This window comes from Monodelphis domestica, chromosome 3 (genome assembly GCF_027887165.1).
Source record: "Monodelphis domestica isolate mMonDom1 chromosome 3, mMonDom1.pri, whole genome shotgun sequence".
NCBI classification, from domain to species: Eukaryota; Metazoa; Chordata; class Mammalia; order Didelphimorphia; family Didelphidae; genus Monodelphis; species Monodelphis domestica.
Window position 1 is genome coordinate 172,590,057 of NC_077229.1, and position 18,166 is coordinate 172,608,222.

Consider the following 18,166-nt stretch of genomic DNA (forward strand, 5'->3'; position numbering starts at 1 on the left):
AAGACCAAATCCTATCAAAACCATCTTTTTGTTTTTGAACAATGAGATCCTTTTTAAATTTGCCAGTGCCTTCATACCAATATTGAAACCAGATGTAGACTTCCGTCTTTTAATGTATCATGCTTAGCTATAAAAGTCTTATTTCTGTTCCTGATTGCTGTAGTATTTCATTCATAGTTCATTCTCCTTTTTACAGATTATTAAATGTGATTCAAATGATTTTTAAAAGACATTGCCCTCCATATATAATTATAGAAATAAAATTGAGCCTATTACAATGACAAGAGCCTGAACTAAATCTGTAAAAATAGTATGAACATAGTAATTACAATTTTCATTTGAAGGAACTGTTAAGTTCTTTGTTAATATCCCTAAAAGTGAAGTTGTTGTGGTTTGAGAAAAGAACCAAGAATCTGCTTTTTAGATCCCAAGTCATTTTTGAATTTCTGCTTGATTCTGAGTAAATCAAATAACTTCTTTCCTACATTTTCCTTCTTAAAATCATTGTAGTAAAGATAGAACAGTTTCAAAAGATTTGGGAGGGAAAGCCAATGTGAATTAGTGCAAAGTCCCTATGATAGAAGTAAAACAAAAGTAAACAGAACTCTAAACACTTTAGGTGTCTGGTGTTAATTCATTTGATCTTCAAAACAAACTTGAATAGATGCAGTTATTTTCCCCAGTTTACAGTTAAGGAAACTGAAGTAGAGAGTGACTGACTTTCCCAGGGTTAGGAGGCTACTCATTTTCTGAGGCAGGATTCAAATTAGGGTCTTCTTAACTTTCAAAGCCCAAACTACAGCACTTTGTTTTCTGTAATTCCATTCAATTGGGTGATGTTAAAATAGTTTTAAAAGGGCTTAAAATGATTTTTTCCCCTTTTGCATATGATTTGGGTTTTGAAAGTTATTTACCTTCAATTTTAAAACATTTTTATCCTTCCTACTTGCTCCCTCCCCACTGGATGGGAAAGGGGAGAAAAAAAAAACCCTTGCAACAAGTAAACAGTCAAATTCCCACATTGTCCATATCCAAAAATAGATGTTTCATTGTCCTTGTTAGTCAACTACCTCACTGGCAGAAAGTGGATCATTGCGTATGATCTTTGTAATATGTTGCTCTTTACTAATATTTTGCTTAAAATTCTTTATATCATTGTTTTTTTGGGGGGATATTAATATGCAGTTTTATTTCTCCAATTTGGCTCTTCTAGGTTTAAGGATCCATATTATTTGGGGAACAATTAGGTGGCTCAGTGGACAGAGGAGCTAGGTTTAGAGACAGGAAGTTTTGGGTTGAAATGTGGCCTAGATATTTCCTACTTTTGTGATCCTGGCCTAGTCATTTAATCCCAGTTGACTAACTCTAATGCAATTCTGCCTTGGAACTGATGTAGATTCTAAGACAAAAGGTAAGTGTTTTTAAAAAAATCACATTCGTCAGTTATTGAAGGAACTTAATAGGATGCCTTTTCTATTTTTGCAAGCTATTTTACTAAGTGCTTGATTTTTCTGTGATTGCTTGATACAATTCACTTGTAAATCCATTTGATTCCAAGGCTGATGTTTTTTTTTTTCCTTTTACTGTTCACTCCTCTTTCTCTGTTGAGTTTCTGTACCAAACTCTGTAAGTGTTCTATTCTCCTTTGACCAATACTGATAAAAGTGAACCCTTTCCTTTGTTCCCTTAGCACCTTCCTTGTTTGTGTACACTTCTACTTGCATACTGCTGTTATTTTCAAGATCCTCTTTCATTGTTTAGAAACCTTGTGGACCTTTTCCTCTCCTGAGGCACTGGCTCAGAGATTATGATTTACCCTTGTTCTGTGGTTCCTACCTTGGTCACTTGGTTGAATTTTTGCAATCTTGTGATTAAAAGATGATTTACTGTGGTTTCTCCTTTGATTTCTAATTGTTCTTTGGTAGGAAACTTTTGTAATATCATCCTTGAAGCTATTGTGAAGTGAGGCTGGAGGAACCGAGCTACAAGGCATCTTCTTACTCTGCCATTTTAGCTTGTCTCTCCATTTTCTTAGGTAAAATATTACTGAAGGGAGTCTTTTAAAGTATTATTTTAATCAAATTCTATTTTCATATAATCAAATATCATAAGGCAAATGCCAGCTAAAGTCCAATTTTGTTGCTGTTATTGCTATTGTAATTTAGCCATATAGAGTCTTGTCTACTCCATGCCTTATGTTGAATGATTTAAAGAACTAGGAAGTTTAGTCTGCAAAAAAGACTTCTTATAGTGGTGGTACTGGAGGAGAGCAATATGATAGGCATCTTGCCACTTGGAAGACTTGTCATGTGAAAAAAAGGATTAGACTTGTTCTGCATGTTGACCCTTTCCCTTCAATAGTTTTTTTTTTTTTTAACTTTTACCTTCTGTCTTTGAATCAATAAAAATAATTAGTTCCAAGGCAGAAGAGTGGTAAGAGATGGGCAATTATGATTAAGTGACTTGTCCAGGATCACATAGCTAAGAAGAATCTGAGGTCATATTTTAATCCATATGCTGTAGTTGCACTATTTTTCTCATCTCCATACCTGGTTTTCTATATGTGGAGCCACATAGCTGCCTTGTAACTATTTTTTTTTAAAATAAAATCTCCTTAACAGTTATCCAGAAGTAAAATGAGGTCTCTTTGGAGTTAATGAGTTCCATTTATTAGAGATCTTCAATAAAGTGCTGGATGATTGTATGTCTTGAGGGCTTTACAGAGGATATTCTTTGAGATAAGATATGAATTAGATGGCCACTGAGTTTTAAACTAAGAAATAACATGATTTAGGAATGCATTGTGCATTTTATTTTCTAAAAAATATTAACATATTTATTTGAGAAAATGTAGTAAAAAAACATCCCTGTGACTTTTAAAATAACTTTTATAAAATTGTTCTGTATTAAAGATGATGAAAGCCCACTGTTTATCTGGTATAAGACATCATAACCTCAAATTTGTACTTGCAAAGCCTACTGGTTGATCTCCTTCCTTCAGTTGTCTCTAAATGCAAATTAATTTTACATTCCATTACCAAAGTGATTTTCCTAAACCACAAGTCTGCCAATGTTACCCTTGCTCTCAGCTTAAATTTTTGGCATCCTGGCCTTTTGCAACCTGGCTGTTTGCAAAATGACCCTTTCCTACATTTCCAGCCTTTTAATCCTTTATTCTCTTGCATATACTTTATAATTTTGCAACATCTCCCTTTTTGTTACCTTTGCACATGATACTATATTTCCTAACTTTTCCATGGTTGTCTCTACACCTGGAATATTCTCCCTCCTCAGCCCCTGCCTATTTACTTCTTGACTTTCTTTTAGAAGTGCATCCTTGGGGGGGGGGTGTTGGGGAGGGTTGGGGATCACAAATCATGTAATCATGGAAAAATATTCTAAATTTTTAAAAGTGCATCTCTCAAAAAATTACCTTTCATCTACTCTATATTATCTTATATGGACATAGTTGTCTCTTGCATTAGTATGTGAGCTCATGGTGGGTATGGACTCTTTTTACTTTTCTTTGTATTTGTAGAACTTAGTACAGTGCCTGGAACATAGTTGGCCCTTAATAAATGCTTCTTGACTGGGCTGATGTGAATTTTTTGTTAGAGAGCATTCTATGCATTGCTTTCTCAGGGAAGATGATTTTGTGCATTGTACACTTATTTTGATCAGATCAGTGCCAAACTTGTAAGTGTCTGTAACCTTTGTTTCCCTTTATTCTTGTTATTTTGTCTCCATCCTTTTTTCAGCTATCTGGCTCTAAGAAGACTTCTTTTTCTTGCCTATTATAATCTCAGATAACCTTTATCAGTTTCCTTGGGAGTTGCAATTTCCTGCCTAATTTCTTCTGGACTACCTTCTACACTGTCTAATCGTTTTGAGGTTGCCTGTTTTCTCCCTAATTATCATGTACTCAGCTATGAAGATGAGAGGAAAATGTGCAGAGGCACAGAAAGATATTATAATGATAAGGGACTGGCAACTATTGAACAAGGGCAACTTGGCAGCAAGGATCTAGGACCAATAGAGATGGACAGGCAGGGGTCAGTGTCCAAGATCAGTGAGCTGAGCATAATGGTTACATTGAGTCCACAGGACAGGGACAAGGCAGATGTGAAAGCCAATATGTTAAGGGCAGAGAGTCAGTATTTTACTGGGTAAAGGAACAAACCAGGAGTCCAAGAGGCTGGGTCAGCAAAGTAAAAGGCATAATGAATTCTCAAGGGTAGTCAAAACAGGGTAAAATCCAGAATTTAGGAAGTCTAGTTATGCCACTGTAATTGATAAGCATATGGAAACAAGGTTATTTATAAGGAGTTGATCCCTTGTTGAGCAAGTATCTATTACAAAGGCCTCATTTCTCAAGTATATGGAAAACAGAGGCAAATTGATAAGATTACAAGTAATTCCCCAATTGATAAATTGCCAATGGATATAAACAGTCATTTTTCAGATGGAGAATTGAAAACTTTCTTTAGTTATATGAAAAACGGCTCCACTTCACTATTAATTAAAGGAATTGAAATTAAAACAATTCTGAGGTACCACTAAAATTTATCAGCAGACTAATGTTGCAAAAAAGGAACATGATAAATTTTGGAGGGAATGTAGGAAAATTGGGACCCAAATCCACTAGGAGAGATTTAACTGTTACAACCATTCTGGTGATCAATTTGGAATCATGTCCAGAAGACCATAAACGTGTGCATATCTTCTGACCCAACAATATCACTACAGGTTTGGATCCCAAAGAAATCAAAGATGGGGGAAAGGACCTACTAGTATAAAAATATTTCTAGCAGCTCTTTTTTGTGGTGGTAAAGAACTAGAAACTAATGCCCATCAATTGGGGAATGGCTGAACAAGTTATGGTATGTGATTGTAACAGAATACTGTTGTGCCATAAGAAACGACAAACAGGACAATTTCAGAAAAATCTGGGAAGACTTGTATGAAGTGATGCATAGAGTGAGCAGAACCAGGAGAACACTGCACACAGTAATAGCAATAATGTGTATGATCAACTATGAATGACTTAACTATTATCAACAATGTGAGGATCCAAGACAACTCCAAGAGACTCATGAAGAAGGCTGTCCACCACCATAAAGGAAATTTATGGAGTTTTGAATGCAGATTGAAGCAAACTGTTTTTCACTGTATTTTCTTTGTGAGTTTTTTTCTTATGTTAGTGATATGTATCTTTCAAAACATGACAAACATGCAAATATGTATTACATGATAGCTAGCACAGGTACAACCTAAATCACATTACTTGCCATCTTGAGGAGCAGTAGTGAGGGGAGGGAGAGAGAGAACATGTATTGCAAAGTGTCAGAAAACTATTGTTAAAAATTATATCTGTGTGTAATTGGGAAAAATATAATTAAAAATAATTTACTATTATGTAAATAACAAATGATATAGATAAGTGCTCTAGGAGAGTGCTCTCCAAAGGGGATGATATGGTATGCCTTGAATGAGGCCATGACCTGATGCCAAGGAAGTGTGATCAACTAGTTAGAATAGGGGAAGATAAAATAAATCCTTAAATCCTGCCCATTCCTATGATTGCCAGGCATAGCACTTAATCCCCAGCACAACCCCAGATATCATTATTCTCCTCAACCTTTCTGCTTCTACTGTGCAACTCCCCACTTAACCCACTTTTGCCTCAAGTTGTTCCCTCAGGACATTTATAACTTAATTCCTATTTGAATACCCACAGCAACAGCTGTGCATATGTCATTTGGAAAATGTCTTTCCTGCATGTTCATCTTCTATCCTCCAACTCATTGTATGGCTGCATTGGTTGCCCCTCTTAAACCATACTATGCCACCAGGTTGGTTTGTGAATAAGAACCCTTTTCTAATCCCTTTTCCTTCTGAGTGGGACTGAATGAGTCTTGGTGGATAAGCAGAAATGAATGGACAACAATATATATCATAGTTCTCATTACATTATCTTTCATTACAAAATGATCTATTTTATGAACTCCATTTTTGTCAAGGGTATCATTATCCTTCAAGTCACCCAGGTTGTTACCTTTGGGGCAATCTTGTTAGCATCTTTTAAGTACTCATTCTGTCTCACTTTTACTAAACATATCTGATCAATTGTAATGTTTTTGCCTCCATAATTCTTAAATCTGGCTCCTTCTTTCGACTAGCATAGCTATAGTACCATTTCAGGTCCTCATGATTTCTTGCCTGGACTGTTGAAATAAACTCCTCATTGTCCTTCTTGCCTCAAGTCTTTCCCTTCTAGACTTTTCTCCCCACAGCTTCCAAAATGAATTTTCTAAAGTATAGGTCTATTAAAGCAGCTCTATATGGCACTATATATGGAGGGCTTTGAATACCAGCCAAGAGATTGAATTTTACTAAATTGGCAATAGAGAGTTGCTGAAGGCTTTTGAGAAGATTTAATATTAATTTATGACTTAATAGGATTTTTCCTTACCTATTTCTCTTCTAATTTTTACTACATTAGATTTGTTTGTACAAAAGCTTTTAAATCAAAATTTTGCATTTTATCTCTTGATACTTTTTTATCATTTCTATAATTATTATTTCTTCTCCTATCCATAAAATGTCTTTCTTCCTGCCCTGGAGTTAGTTAAGCCTATGAGGGAAACTTGCTGTAGGCATAAGATAATGTGGGGGACAGAAGGCAGACACAGGGAGGGACATTTTCCTGATGATACTTGTACTCTGAAGTGGTACCTGCCACTATTTTGTTTATGGTGTGACTTTTTATATCTAGTATATATATCCAGTTGGGGCTTATCTTGGTAGTTTGTGACATGTAGTATAAATCTAATTTCTGCCAGACTGTTATTCTTTTTTTTTTTAGCAGTTTTTGTCATATACTGGGATCTTCTTGTGGTGACCTATTCCAGTCTTTGGACTCATTAAACTCTGTGTTTGTATACTTCTCTATGTGGTGTATTTAATTTGTTTCAATAATCTCTGTCTCCTCTTTCATTTTAATTTATTTTTAAATTTCATTTTAATTTTTAATTTATTTTAAACTTATTTTTTAATTTAATTTATTTTAATTTAATGATTGCTTTGAAATACTATTTGAAATCTGTTGTTAATAGATCCTTTTCCTTCCTACATTTCCCATACCCCTTCCCCTCATTTTTATCTTGTGATTCTTGAGCTTTTGTTCTTTTCTATGAGTATTATTATTATATTTTCTAGTTATATAAAATATGGCTCTACAATATTTAATAAGTAAATTTATTTAGGTGATATTGTTATTTTTGTTATTTTGTTTCAACTTACCTCATATTCTGCATTATTTAGATTTTTCTTTTATTTCTGCAAGGAATGTTTTTATAAATTGAATTTTGGTAGATAGATTCCCCAGTATTTTATAGCTCCAACAGAGTTTGGAATGGAATTTCTCTTTTTACCTCTTCTTGCTGGGTTTCATTGGTTATATGTGAATAATGAGAGTTTACATAAATTTATCTCATATATTACAACTTTGTAAAAGTTATCAATGATTTCAGTTAATTTTTAGTTTATTTTCCAGAGTTTTCTATCTGTACCAATCTGTAAAAATGATAATTTTGTTTCCCTTTCTTTATTTCTTCAGTTTCTGTTTCTTATATTGTTATGCCTAGCATTTATAGCATTGTGTTAAATAATAGTAGTAATAGTGGGTATCCTTGCTTTACCCCTGATCTTATTGGAAAGATCTCTAACACATCTCCATCATATATAATGTTTGCTCTAGGATTTAGAACAAATGCTATTTTCTATAATAAGTAAAGGCCTCTTTAGTCATATGATTTCTGAAATTTTTAAGAAATGTGTTGGATTTTGTCAAAAGTCTTTTCAACATATATTAGTGTTATCATACAGTTATTATTATTTATATTATTAACATGATGATCCCAGGTGACTTGTAGGACCTACCAAAGATCTGTAGAGACTTCAGTATAGATTCAATGGCAAATTATTTGTCATCTAAATTTTTATTTTTTACCAATTACCTGTAATAAATTCCCACAAATGTTTTCTTAAGTTATATCATAGAACTTATCACTCCCACCTCCTGTCCCTCCCTTCCTTCCCTTCCACCCTTGGTGCTATCAGGAGATTCATTATTTGTCATCTAAAGAGAATTAGACTAATCCAAGATGAAAGAGGCTCATCATTAAGATGGCTTCAGAGTGATTAATTGTTGGGCTACAAAATCTCTCAGAGAAAAATCTTCTTAGTTGTGAAAGGGCTCTTCTTTTTGTTGACTGAGAGTGCACTCATGTGGTTGAATCACAGAAATGAAAAGTAAAGGAAGATATCAAATAACATTAGTAATACCTTACATTATAAAATACTTTTAAGGTTTATAAAAATATTCCGCAGAACAACCCAATTGGTTAGGTATTTGAAATATTGTTTCAATTTCTCCAATTAAAAAAATGAGGAAGTTGAAGCTCATACAGACAAAATGAGCTATTCATAGTGTTAGATTCAAATTTAAGGTTAAAGACTGATTATAATTAATTATTTGGTCGCCAACTTAATTTCTTAAATCCTAAGTGAAACACTCAAGTCAGAATGGAGTTTTATAGTATAGTATAGTAGTAGTCTCTCGGTAACCAAGGATGACGATTGTCTTTGTGCGTTTTCATCTATGCTAGATGAATGTGCACAAAGACACTTGTGCGTGAAGGAGATTTAAGTGGAAAAGCTGATGCACAGAGACAGTCCCACTCTCTCGGCGTTGGAAGCCTGGGTCCAGTGGCACGAAAAATCGTCACACCTGGAGACTTCTTCAGCTGCATTGGATGGCCGTGTTGTCCTTTGTGCTTCAACACGCCCTGAGCACTCCACAGTGCTTTGCTGCGTCGCCCTCTCAGTCGTAGTGAAGAGGAAAAAGCCTTAAACTTTAGGTTTTAGATTCTAGTTCTGCCCTAGAATCTGGGGTAGGTCATAACCCACATGTAGCAGTTGTTAAAGAGTTAAGAAGATATGATATAGTGCTATCAAATGATGATCAAAAAGCATAATGTCTCTCAAAACCCCTAAAAAAAACAGAGGTTGGGAGTACAGTCAAATCTAAAACAAAGTTACCAACTTTGTTATTTCAATTGATCTTATTGATATGAACACTGCCTTCTCACTCTGTGGGACTTTTGTCTGTGATCTGTAAATCTTTCTCAAGGCTTTGTCCTTGATCTTTTCACCGTAAATGAATACTGATCAAGAACATGGGCTGACCAATACTCTTCCTTCATATAGGACAGACCTATTTCCTTTCTCTGGTCATACAACACTCCAATTACATATATTTGTCACTTCTCTTGTGCTACTCTTTGTAATAGGTTGCAGCCTATTCAATCTATGCACCTCTCCATTGTACTGAGAATATCTCATGCTTTTGTAGTTGATTTTTTTTGTAGCCAAGTAGAATCCTTTAAATTTATTGTGATTGAATTTCATCTTATGATATTAAGCATTATGCCCTAGCCTAAGCAAACTACTGGCCTGGGGGCTGGCCCAGAGATAAAATTGTTTTTTACATTTTAAAATACTAGAAAATTAAAAAAAAATGCAAATAATGGTCTTAGCTTTTTGCCAGTATCCTGTATGAAAGCCAGCTTTCCCACATTGGCTACAGGCTTTAGTTTGCTGACCCCTACTAAAATCCTTTTTGATTCCTTAACTCTTTCATCTAACAGGTGAGTTGTCCATCCCAGCTTTGTGTCATTTGCATATTTGGTGAGCATACCCCTTGCATCTGTTGAAATCATTATTAAGAATTTTATATAGCACAGGACAAATCAGAGATCTTGTGTGTTTTTAAAACTTAATTTAAACTTAAAAAAAATAAGTATTTTTTTCAGCCTTCTAATTCTCCCCTCCCCCTTGGAAAAAAAGAAAAACCAAGTCCTCGTAACATGTAGTCAGGCAAAACAAATTTCTTTTTTGACCACGTCCTCAAATTTATATCTACAAGATACTTTTCCAAAACCTTTGTTAAAACCTAGGTAAACTATATAACTTTCATATACCAACCCAATCTATTTTTTTTAACCTTGCCTTCTATCTTAGAATCAATATTGTGTATTGGTTTCAAGGCAGAAGAGTGGTGAGGGCTAGGCAATGGTGGTTAAGTGATTTGTCCAGGGTCACATAGCTAGGAACCGTCTGAGGCCGGAATTGACCCCAGGACCTCCTGTCTATAGACCTGATTCTCAATCTACTGAGACTTCTAGCCACTCCCACTCTGGTTTATTCTTGATGAAGCCATGCTGAATCTGTAATCATTGCTTCCCTCTTTTAGATGTTTATCTTATCTATTACACAATTTTCCTACTTACTTAAGTCATACTCAGTGGCCTAGAGTTACAAACTTTGTTCTTTCCTCTTTTTGGAAAATTGGTATATTTTCCTTTTTCCAGACTTGTGTTCATATTTTCCATGGGCTTTCAAATATTATTGTCATTGCTTGGCAATTAACATCTATCAGTACCTGAAGGTGTAGTTCATCTGGGTTAGGTGTCTTGAGATCATCCAGGGCAGTTAAGTGCTTTCTTATTAGTTCTTTATTTATCTTGGATATCTATTGCCTGTCCATCATTTTGGTTCTGTAGTTTCTAGGGGAAAATTCTCTGGCAAAAAAAGTAGATGTTAAATAAAAAATAAGTGACTCTGCCTTCTCTATGTTGTCGCTATCTTATCTACCCAACAGGTCCTATCCCTTCTTTGGTCTTCCTTCCCCCCCCAAAAAATAATCTTTTCTTATTGCATTGGTCAAATGTAAGTGTAAAGTAAATTCAAATAATATCTGAATTTTTGTGCCAGATTTACTAAGAAGGCATTGAACAGACCAAAAAAAGGGGAAAGAATTATAAAGATCTCTAATAAACTCATTTCTCTATAAGATGCAGCAGGGCCACTCACTATAGCTGGACTCTTGGCATCACAGTCCTAGATTAGCTGCAACAGAAAGTAGAAATAGCACTAAAAAATCAAGATGGGAAGAACAGCTACATCATATCAAGGATACTCTGAGAAGGTCCATTCTAGAGTCAGTGAAACTTAAAGGCATTGAGAAATCAATTTTGAAACATGAAAAACAATAGGGTAATGAATACTTGGGAAAAAATCATGGGATATGTCATTGCCAAAGAAAACTAAGAAAATATAAGTAACTCCTGAAACCATATTCTCACTATCCTAGCTCTGCAAAGTCTCTGTAGTGTATTGATAAAAATTTGAAAAGGGAATAGTTAATATTCTACCTCAGACAACATTTGTATAGTTAGTTATACAATTAACTGAAGGATAGAGAACATACTAGATTCCACTGAATGTATTGATAGCCTTTTGTTAATACTTCCTTAAAATACTCTTACTCAGAAAGTTGCCTTTCAGATATATATATATATATATATATATATATATATAATATATATATATATATATGTTAAAATCATGCAATAGTCTTTAAAAATAGAACAGTAGAGAGAACTTTGAACCTTAAGTAAAGCATTAATGAGTCAGACATTAATTTTCAAACATATTCTCCATAGTAATGGAGAATGTCCAGTGCAGTCCAAATTAAAAGGGGATTCCCTATTGTGGTTAGTTCCCCCAAACACCTCTGATTGTGGATGACATTGTGCTGATTGGTTAAGTCTTGTAACACTGCAGAATATCCTAAATTAGATCTTTTATCAATCAGAAGCTTTGCCTGTCTTCACAGGGAAATCAAGTGCACAAAGAATGCTTATTGGACAGACAATCTATATGGGGACAGAGCTGTTAGACCTAGACTTGATCTGGGGGAGGAAAGAAGATGGAATTGCTTTTTCAGTTATATAAAATGTTTCTATTGTTTCCTGCAACAAGGGTCTATCTTTTAAAAATTACTTTTTTTCAGTGATGTTCTATGATTATGATTTATGGAGTTTTATGGTAATTTAATTACAACAGGAGAGAGAATATTAGGGGGGTAGAGAGAGAGAGAGAGAGAGAGAGAGAGAGAGGAGAGAAGGAAAAAAGTGAAAAAAGTTCAACTCAGGACCACCCTGGCTCAGATTGAGCCAAAGTGGGAATTGAGGCCTTGGAGAGCTAAGGCAGAGAAGGGAGTCAGTCCTTATCACTCGTGTGACCGATCTGAAGGAAAGCTGTCTGCGGGTCTCCTCTCAGCTCGCTCGAGCTCCAGGATTGAACTGGCATCTAGCTCTCTCCACAAGAAGTGAGCGAACTCCCGAGGCAGTTCTCTACCTCACTTCCTGCATCTCACACGTGCCAATGGTGGCTCAAGCTTGGCCTAGGACAGCCCGGGGGGCAGTTAGTTGTTTCCGATTTGTCATTAGTTAGCACGTGCCCATGTAGTGTGGGTGTGCACATTCTTGGGTGCTAGACCAAGCAAGATGGAGTAAATTTAAAAATCACCATAGTTACGTATCTAAAAAGTTTTAGAAATAGGATTTGAACCCCTAATCTTCTAAATCCTGTGTAGCACTTGTGACTAGTATTCATGTGTTCATAGGTTTTTTGAATGTCACACAGCAACTCATGTGAATCCTAATGATAGTGGGTTTGTTTGCCATTGTCATTAATGGGCTCTTATAATTTTGGGGATTTTGGTACTTCTTAGAATCTGTATTAGTTGTTGTACTACTGTTTTTAAAAGGCTTTTTACCTGGTGAAAAAATTATGTACACTCACACTGTGTATCCTGGCCAAGTTAAGAGGGATATAAATCTTGTTTTTTAGTGAGCAAGCTTTGTGTTGTGCCCCTCCTTGGCTAACACATTGTCACATTGAATGTACCCTATGGAATTAATGATTTTTTATTATTTTTTTCTTTATATTTACAATGGAATATTTGATTTTTTTCCTTCTTTTTTTCCTATCCTTAGTAAAACTTGAAGTACATGAAATCAGTATTAATGTTTTTTACTTGAAGGATAAACTTTACAGTATAAGTTTACAATATCTATTAGCCCTAGTAACTATGCATCCCCAAAAGCTTTAGACTATGGAAACCTGCCATTTATTGATAAATGCTATTGGACTTTGTTTAATGATTGTGTCTGATTCCAGGAGAAGGGAACAACAGAACCAGTATACATTGCCAAGTAGCATGAGGTCAAAAAGGACCAAACCAATCTCAGGAGGATTGTTGAACTTCTAAGACAATACAAAAGGACTTGAACCTCGTGTGAGACTTGAGGTTGCAAAGCTTGACATATGTTAAGATGTAGGACACCTTGTACCACCCAACACACTCCTTGTGCAATATTCTGAGTCAGCTACCTCAGTTTGGCTATCATCCTGGCTCCCCCTATCCCTGACAGTGAATGTACAATAAATCAGACCAGGGAATCATTTTTCCCATTTGCTGCTGAAACATAGTACTTTCTCTCTTATAGTGTGGCAATTTTCTGTTGTCCTGACTGTAATTGGGTAAAGTGTTGTGTTGCTGTTATTGTCCTACAGGATTGTGGGTCATAAGTCACTTTAATTGGACCTTGCCTGTGATTTAAGAACCTGTTATAGGTTTATTTTTTACTCAGAATTATATACACATAGGATTTTAATTTTTTTATCATTTCTGTACTTATTATTTTTATATAGAATTTAATTTTTATTCTTTTATTTGGGATTTTTATGGGGTGGTTTGTTTTTTGTTGTTTTTCTTTTGCCAATTGTTTCATACACTTCATAACTCAGCCATGTATCCCCTGGTTATTCTGGTGTTGGTCAACACCCTCTACAGGGAGGATTGTGTAATTATCCTAAAATACAAGATTTAAAAATTTTTGGAGAAATTTCAGGAAAAGGAACTTGCCAACCTCCTGAATCAAGAAAGTGGATCCTTTTGGAGAAGGTGCTGAAAAGATGCCTGTAGAAGCCACACACTGCATCAAAAGATCCAGAATGAACTTTGGGATATAATGAACTGACTTGAAGGGGGTTGAAAATACTGATTCTGAATGTAAACTCTTATGCCAAAGGAGACTTCCCCCAATTGGCATTTTGTCAGTGTGATTATCAATCACTTTTTATATTTTTTTCTTATTTCCCTCTTATCTCAATCTATTGTAACGTCCTCTTAGAAAATGCAATATTATGTATACTTTTGACTAGAAGGTATTTAGAAGCTGGTCTCCTAAAGGATTACAGGGGGATTGGGTCAAGGGAAGTACATTTCCTCCCGCTCTTGGAGGGCCAGCTGGTTGATCCAGATTCTCTAAATACCAAAGTTACATTCTGGTAAGTCCATAAAAGAAAAGGGGCAGGAACTGACTGGGGCTTTTTGCATGAATGACTGGAGAGAGACAGGTAATGGGAGAAGATACTTAGAGGCTAGGCACATGGGGTTTGAGATCTTAGAGAAAGGCAGCGAGATTTAACTTTATGCTTATCTACCTTTTCTATTAATAAACTTTATAATATAACAATTATAGGGAATGTTGAAGATTGAAGAGGTAAGGTTTTATGACAGGGAAATGAGGAGTTGAAGGGAGAGAGGGAATATGGCTGCCAATGAGGTAAAAGGAGAGAGATACCCCTGCTGAGAGGCTATCTTTGAAAACTGAGGTTACCAAGAAATGGGCCACCAATGATAGCCTGAGGGGATGTCTTCTCTATTGATTGAATGTTGAAAATACCCCAGAGCAGGTAAGCACAGACCCCCCTGAGGGACAAGCCTCCTCCCAGACCAAGGTTGCCCAGCAGGGGGCCAGTGAGGACCATTTATGGTTGAATGGCAGTCCTTGGTTTCAGCTCCCTCTATGTCCCTTTGAAATGATAGTCCTCTTATCAGACTGTGGTTATTTAAATAAAGATGGATTTAATAACAAGTTTGGATTTGGGAGGTATCAGGGAAGAGGGAATCAGGATTTCCCTAGATTGGATTTGAGTCTCTCTCATCTTTTGAGCTGAGGCTAGGCCTCGAAGGCTGGTGGAGGGTTTCTTTTATTCCTGTCTAAGCTAATCTATGCTAGCTTTCTTAAGTTCAAAGTCTTTAGCAGTAGACAGCAAGAGGAAGAAAAGGTTCTGACTTTTGGAGCTGGTTGGGCCTGTCTCTTCGGGCTGATGCCCTAAAGACCGGCCTTACAGTTCAAACTGCTCCCCTTAAATCCTTTTGTGCGATGACACAATCACAGGAATCCAGGTAGAGCATACAGTTAGAAAAGATCCAGGAACAGAGGAACTTCTATCCAGAGACAGAAATAGAGGCTCCTTCCAGTCTAAGGGCCAGGAAGAGAGAGCCTGGAGACCAACTATCACTCCAAGTACCCCTCCCCTTACCAACTATTATTCTTGTCAATATCTTCTCTCTAAAATTCCAACCTCTATTTGTTTTGCCTCAGTGGCAGACAGCCCAGAACTTGCTTCAGTTTTCCTTTCCACAATCATCCCCTTTTTTTGTTGTGACCTTCCCAAGGTCAGTTACTTTTATTATTGTTACCAATATACTAAATCTAATTACTACTCTCCCCAAAATAATAAATTTCCCTCAATTACTCTATCACTATTCTATGCTAACTTTATCTACTCTAAGGAATTCTTTGCAGGAAAGTTTTGGGTAAGGGTAGTTTCAGGATTTTACAATAAATTCAGTACATAAATGTTTGAATAAAACTATTCCAAAGAAATTTGAATCTTAGTGCTAACATTACTTACTCTTGCTAAGTTAAACTAATACAAACATTTTTCCTGTTTTATTTATTTCCTTTCCACAATAAAAAAAATAATAACTGAGATATATTAATTTTAGATATAATATCTGTGATTATTCTACTATATCATGTTTTAGACTTAGAGTTACAAATGAATAAAAATGTTATATAATAATAGCTGATGTTTATGTAGTACTGTAATATTTCCACAATTTTTTAATATACATTTTGTAATTAGTAGAAAGAACACGGTATGAAGAATTAAGTCCTTATCTCTTTAGTCACAGTGCTGCTAGTGAAAGGTGACTTTCAATGATGTTACCTAACTTCTGTGATCCTCTGAAAGGGAATTGAAATAGGTCTCCTTAAAATCTCAATTCAGAAAATTCTTTGAATGTTTAGCTTATCATTTTCTTAAAATAAAAAAAAATATACCTTTACTTCTATCATAAAGATTTGCATGATTTCCCCCTGTTTTATCCCCCAAGAGCAAAATGACTATGTTTTATGCATTGAGAATATTGACTTGATTGTAATAGAAGGCAGGGAAAGTACAAGAATCCAGAGAAGAAAAGGAATTATATAATCATAGATTTACAGCTAAAAGAGATCTTAGAGATGAACTAGTCTCACCTCTCTTTTTACACATGAAGAACTAAAGCATAGAAGAATTCTGTGATTTGCCCGAGGTCACACAGTTATCTAGTAACAGAGTTAGGATTTGAACCAAGTCCTGTGACTCCAGAGTGACTCCATATTTTCACTTTACCACAGTTGAAGAGACTTCAGTTTAGGCAGGTAAAAGGCAAAGTCAGGGAATAATTGACAAGTACAGTGATTTAAGCAATTAGAATTGAAATCTAGAGAGAAGAAATAATTAAGGTACTAGTGTTGAGAGGAAGAGCCATTTCACCCACATGTACTCTAGGAAAAATCTAAAAAGGGCATCAAATTTAATAGTAGTCAAGAAATCCTGAGACAATCAGTAGTAAAGTCCATCATTCAGTCTAAGACTGCACAAAAAAAGATAGCCCAATACTTGTATAAAAATTGACAGTAAGCTAGGACATAAATGGATTAGAAGAGGAGCATATTGATGCCTTTGTATGAAAACTCAGTAGTGCTTATCTCTTAATCATGGACTTCTCTGGGCCCACAGCCTACCAGATGACTCTTTAACACCACAAAACATCAGCTTCCTAGTCACTCTTGCTCATAGTTTCATCAAACCTCTGTGTGTTAAATGGGAAGTAGGTTGGGAAATATGTGCACATGAAAGATCAAATTCTAGCATCCTGTAAGGACTAGGTTCTCATTAGCTAGTTTTCCTGTTATAAAGAGGGGAAAAAAATGATTTGAGGTTGTGGAACTGAAAATAGATGTGTTAAAAACTTAGCACCCAAACTAAAACATAAAAAACTCAAATCTTTACATTGTTATACAATAATTGCGTTGCTCTTTTATTAATGTATTATAAGCATCTCTCTCTCTCTCTCTCTCCCATGATCCCTACTCAAAGCAGGATCAACAGCTTCTGGATAAAATCTTCATGCTTCTTTTAAGCCCTCAGTAGACTTATGATACTGTTTTGCTTCTTTTTATAAAAACCTATTGTCTTGCCATTCCATTATGGCCCTCTATTTACAGATAAGGAAGATGACAGGCATCAAATGAAATAAATAAATATAAGTTCATTCAAAGTTGTATTATAAGCTGAGAAAAATTACATTATGGTCACCTTTTGTATTAGATAATGGTGGATCAACAGTATACTAGAGAGTAATTTCATAGGTTGATTAGTAAAATTAATAAGACGTGTTTTTTCTGTACCTGGTTTTTAAAGTAAAGCAAATTAATATGGAATGAGAATGGTAAGGAATAAAATAATAGGGAGGAGAAAAGAAAGACATGGGGATAATTTGCTTCTTCCTGTGACCTATAATTTTTAAAAAAGTCAATATAAATGAAGTTTTCTAATAAGAATTTTTCTAATTTGGGGGATGTTAAAATATTTTTCTTTATTGGTTTTCAGTTAACTGAAGAAGAAATTGCAACTATTCTTAAATCTACTTTGAAAGGTCTTGAATATTTACATTTCATGAGAAAAATACATCGAGATATAAAGGCAGGAAACATTCTCCTCAATACAGAAGGACATGCAAAATTAGCAGATTTTGGAGTGGCTGGGCAATTAACTGTAAGTATAATAGAGACTTTGTAAAATAGATGATTGCCACACAACTACTATTTTCTGTATGAGCATGGTATCTGTGTAAATGGTTGGGGTAAGACCTTTCATACTGATATGACAGTAACTCAGATTTCTGTAGTGTTTTCAAATTTTCAATGTCGCCTCCTTACAGTAACTTTTTGATGTAGGAAGTATAAATATTCTTAGCTCCATTTTATGAATAAAGAAACTGAGGCTCGGAGGGAATGGCTAAATCCTGGTCAAGCTAATATTAAGTATCAGAGCTGATATTTAAACCGAG

The 18,166-nt window shown here is 35.2% G+C and overlaps 1 protein-coding gene across 7 annotated transcripts in view; it reads left to right on the top strand.

Annotated features, from left to right (window-relative positions):
- STK3 (serine/threonine kinase 3) overlaps positions 1 to 18,166 on the top strand; it is a 540,259-nt gene that overhangs the window by 180,683 nt on the left and 341,410 nt on the right. For all 7 annotated transcript variants that reach the window (XR_008917553.1, XM_056823277.1, XM_056823275.1 and 4 more), the window contains one exon: positions 17,707 to 17,871. Coding sequence is in view for 6 of the 7 variants with exons in the window: in XM_056823277.1 (XP_056679255.1) it covers positions 17,707 to 17,871 (165 nt within the window). In the remaining variant the exon portion in view is untranslated. The remainder of the gene's footprint in view (positions 1 to 17,706; positions 17,872 to 18,166) is intronic.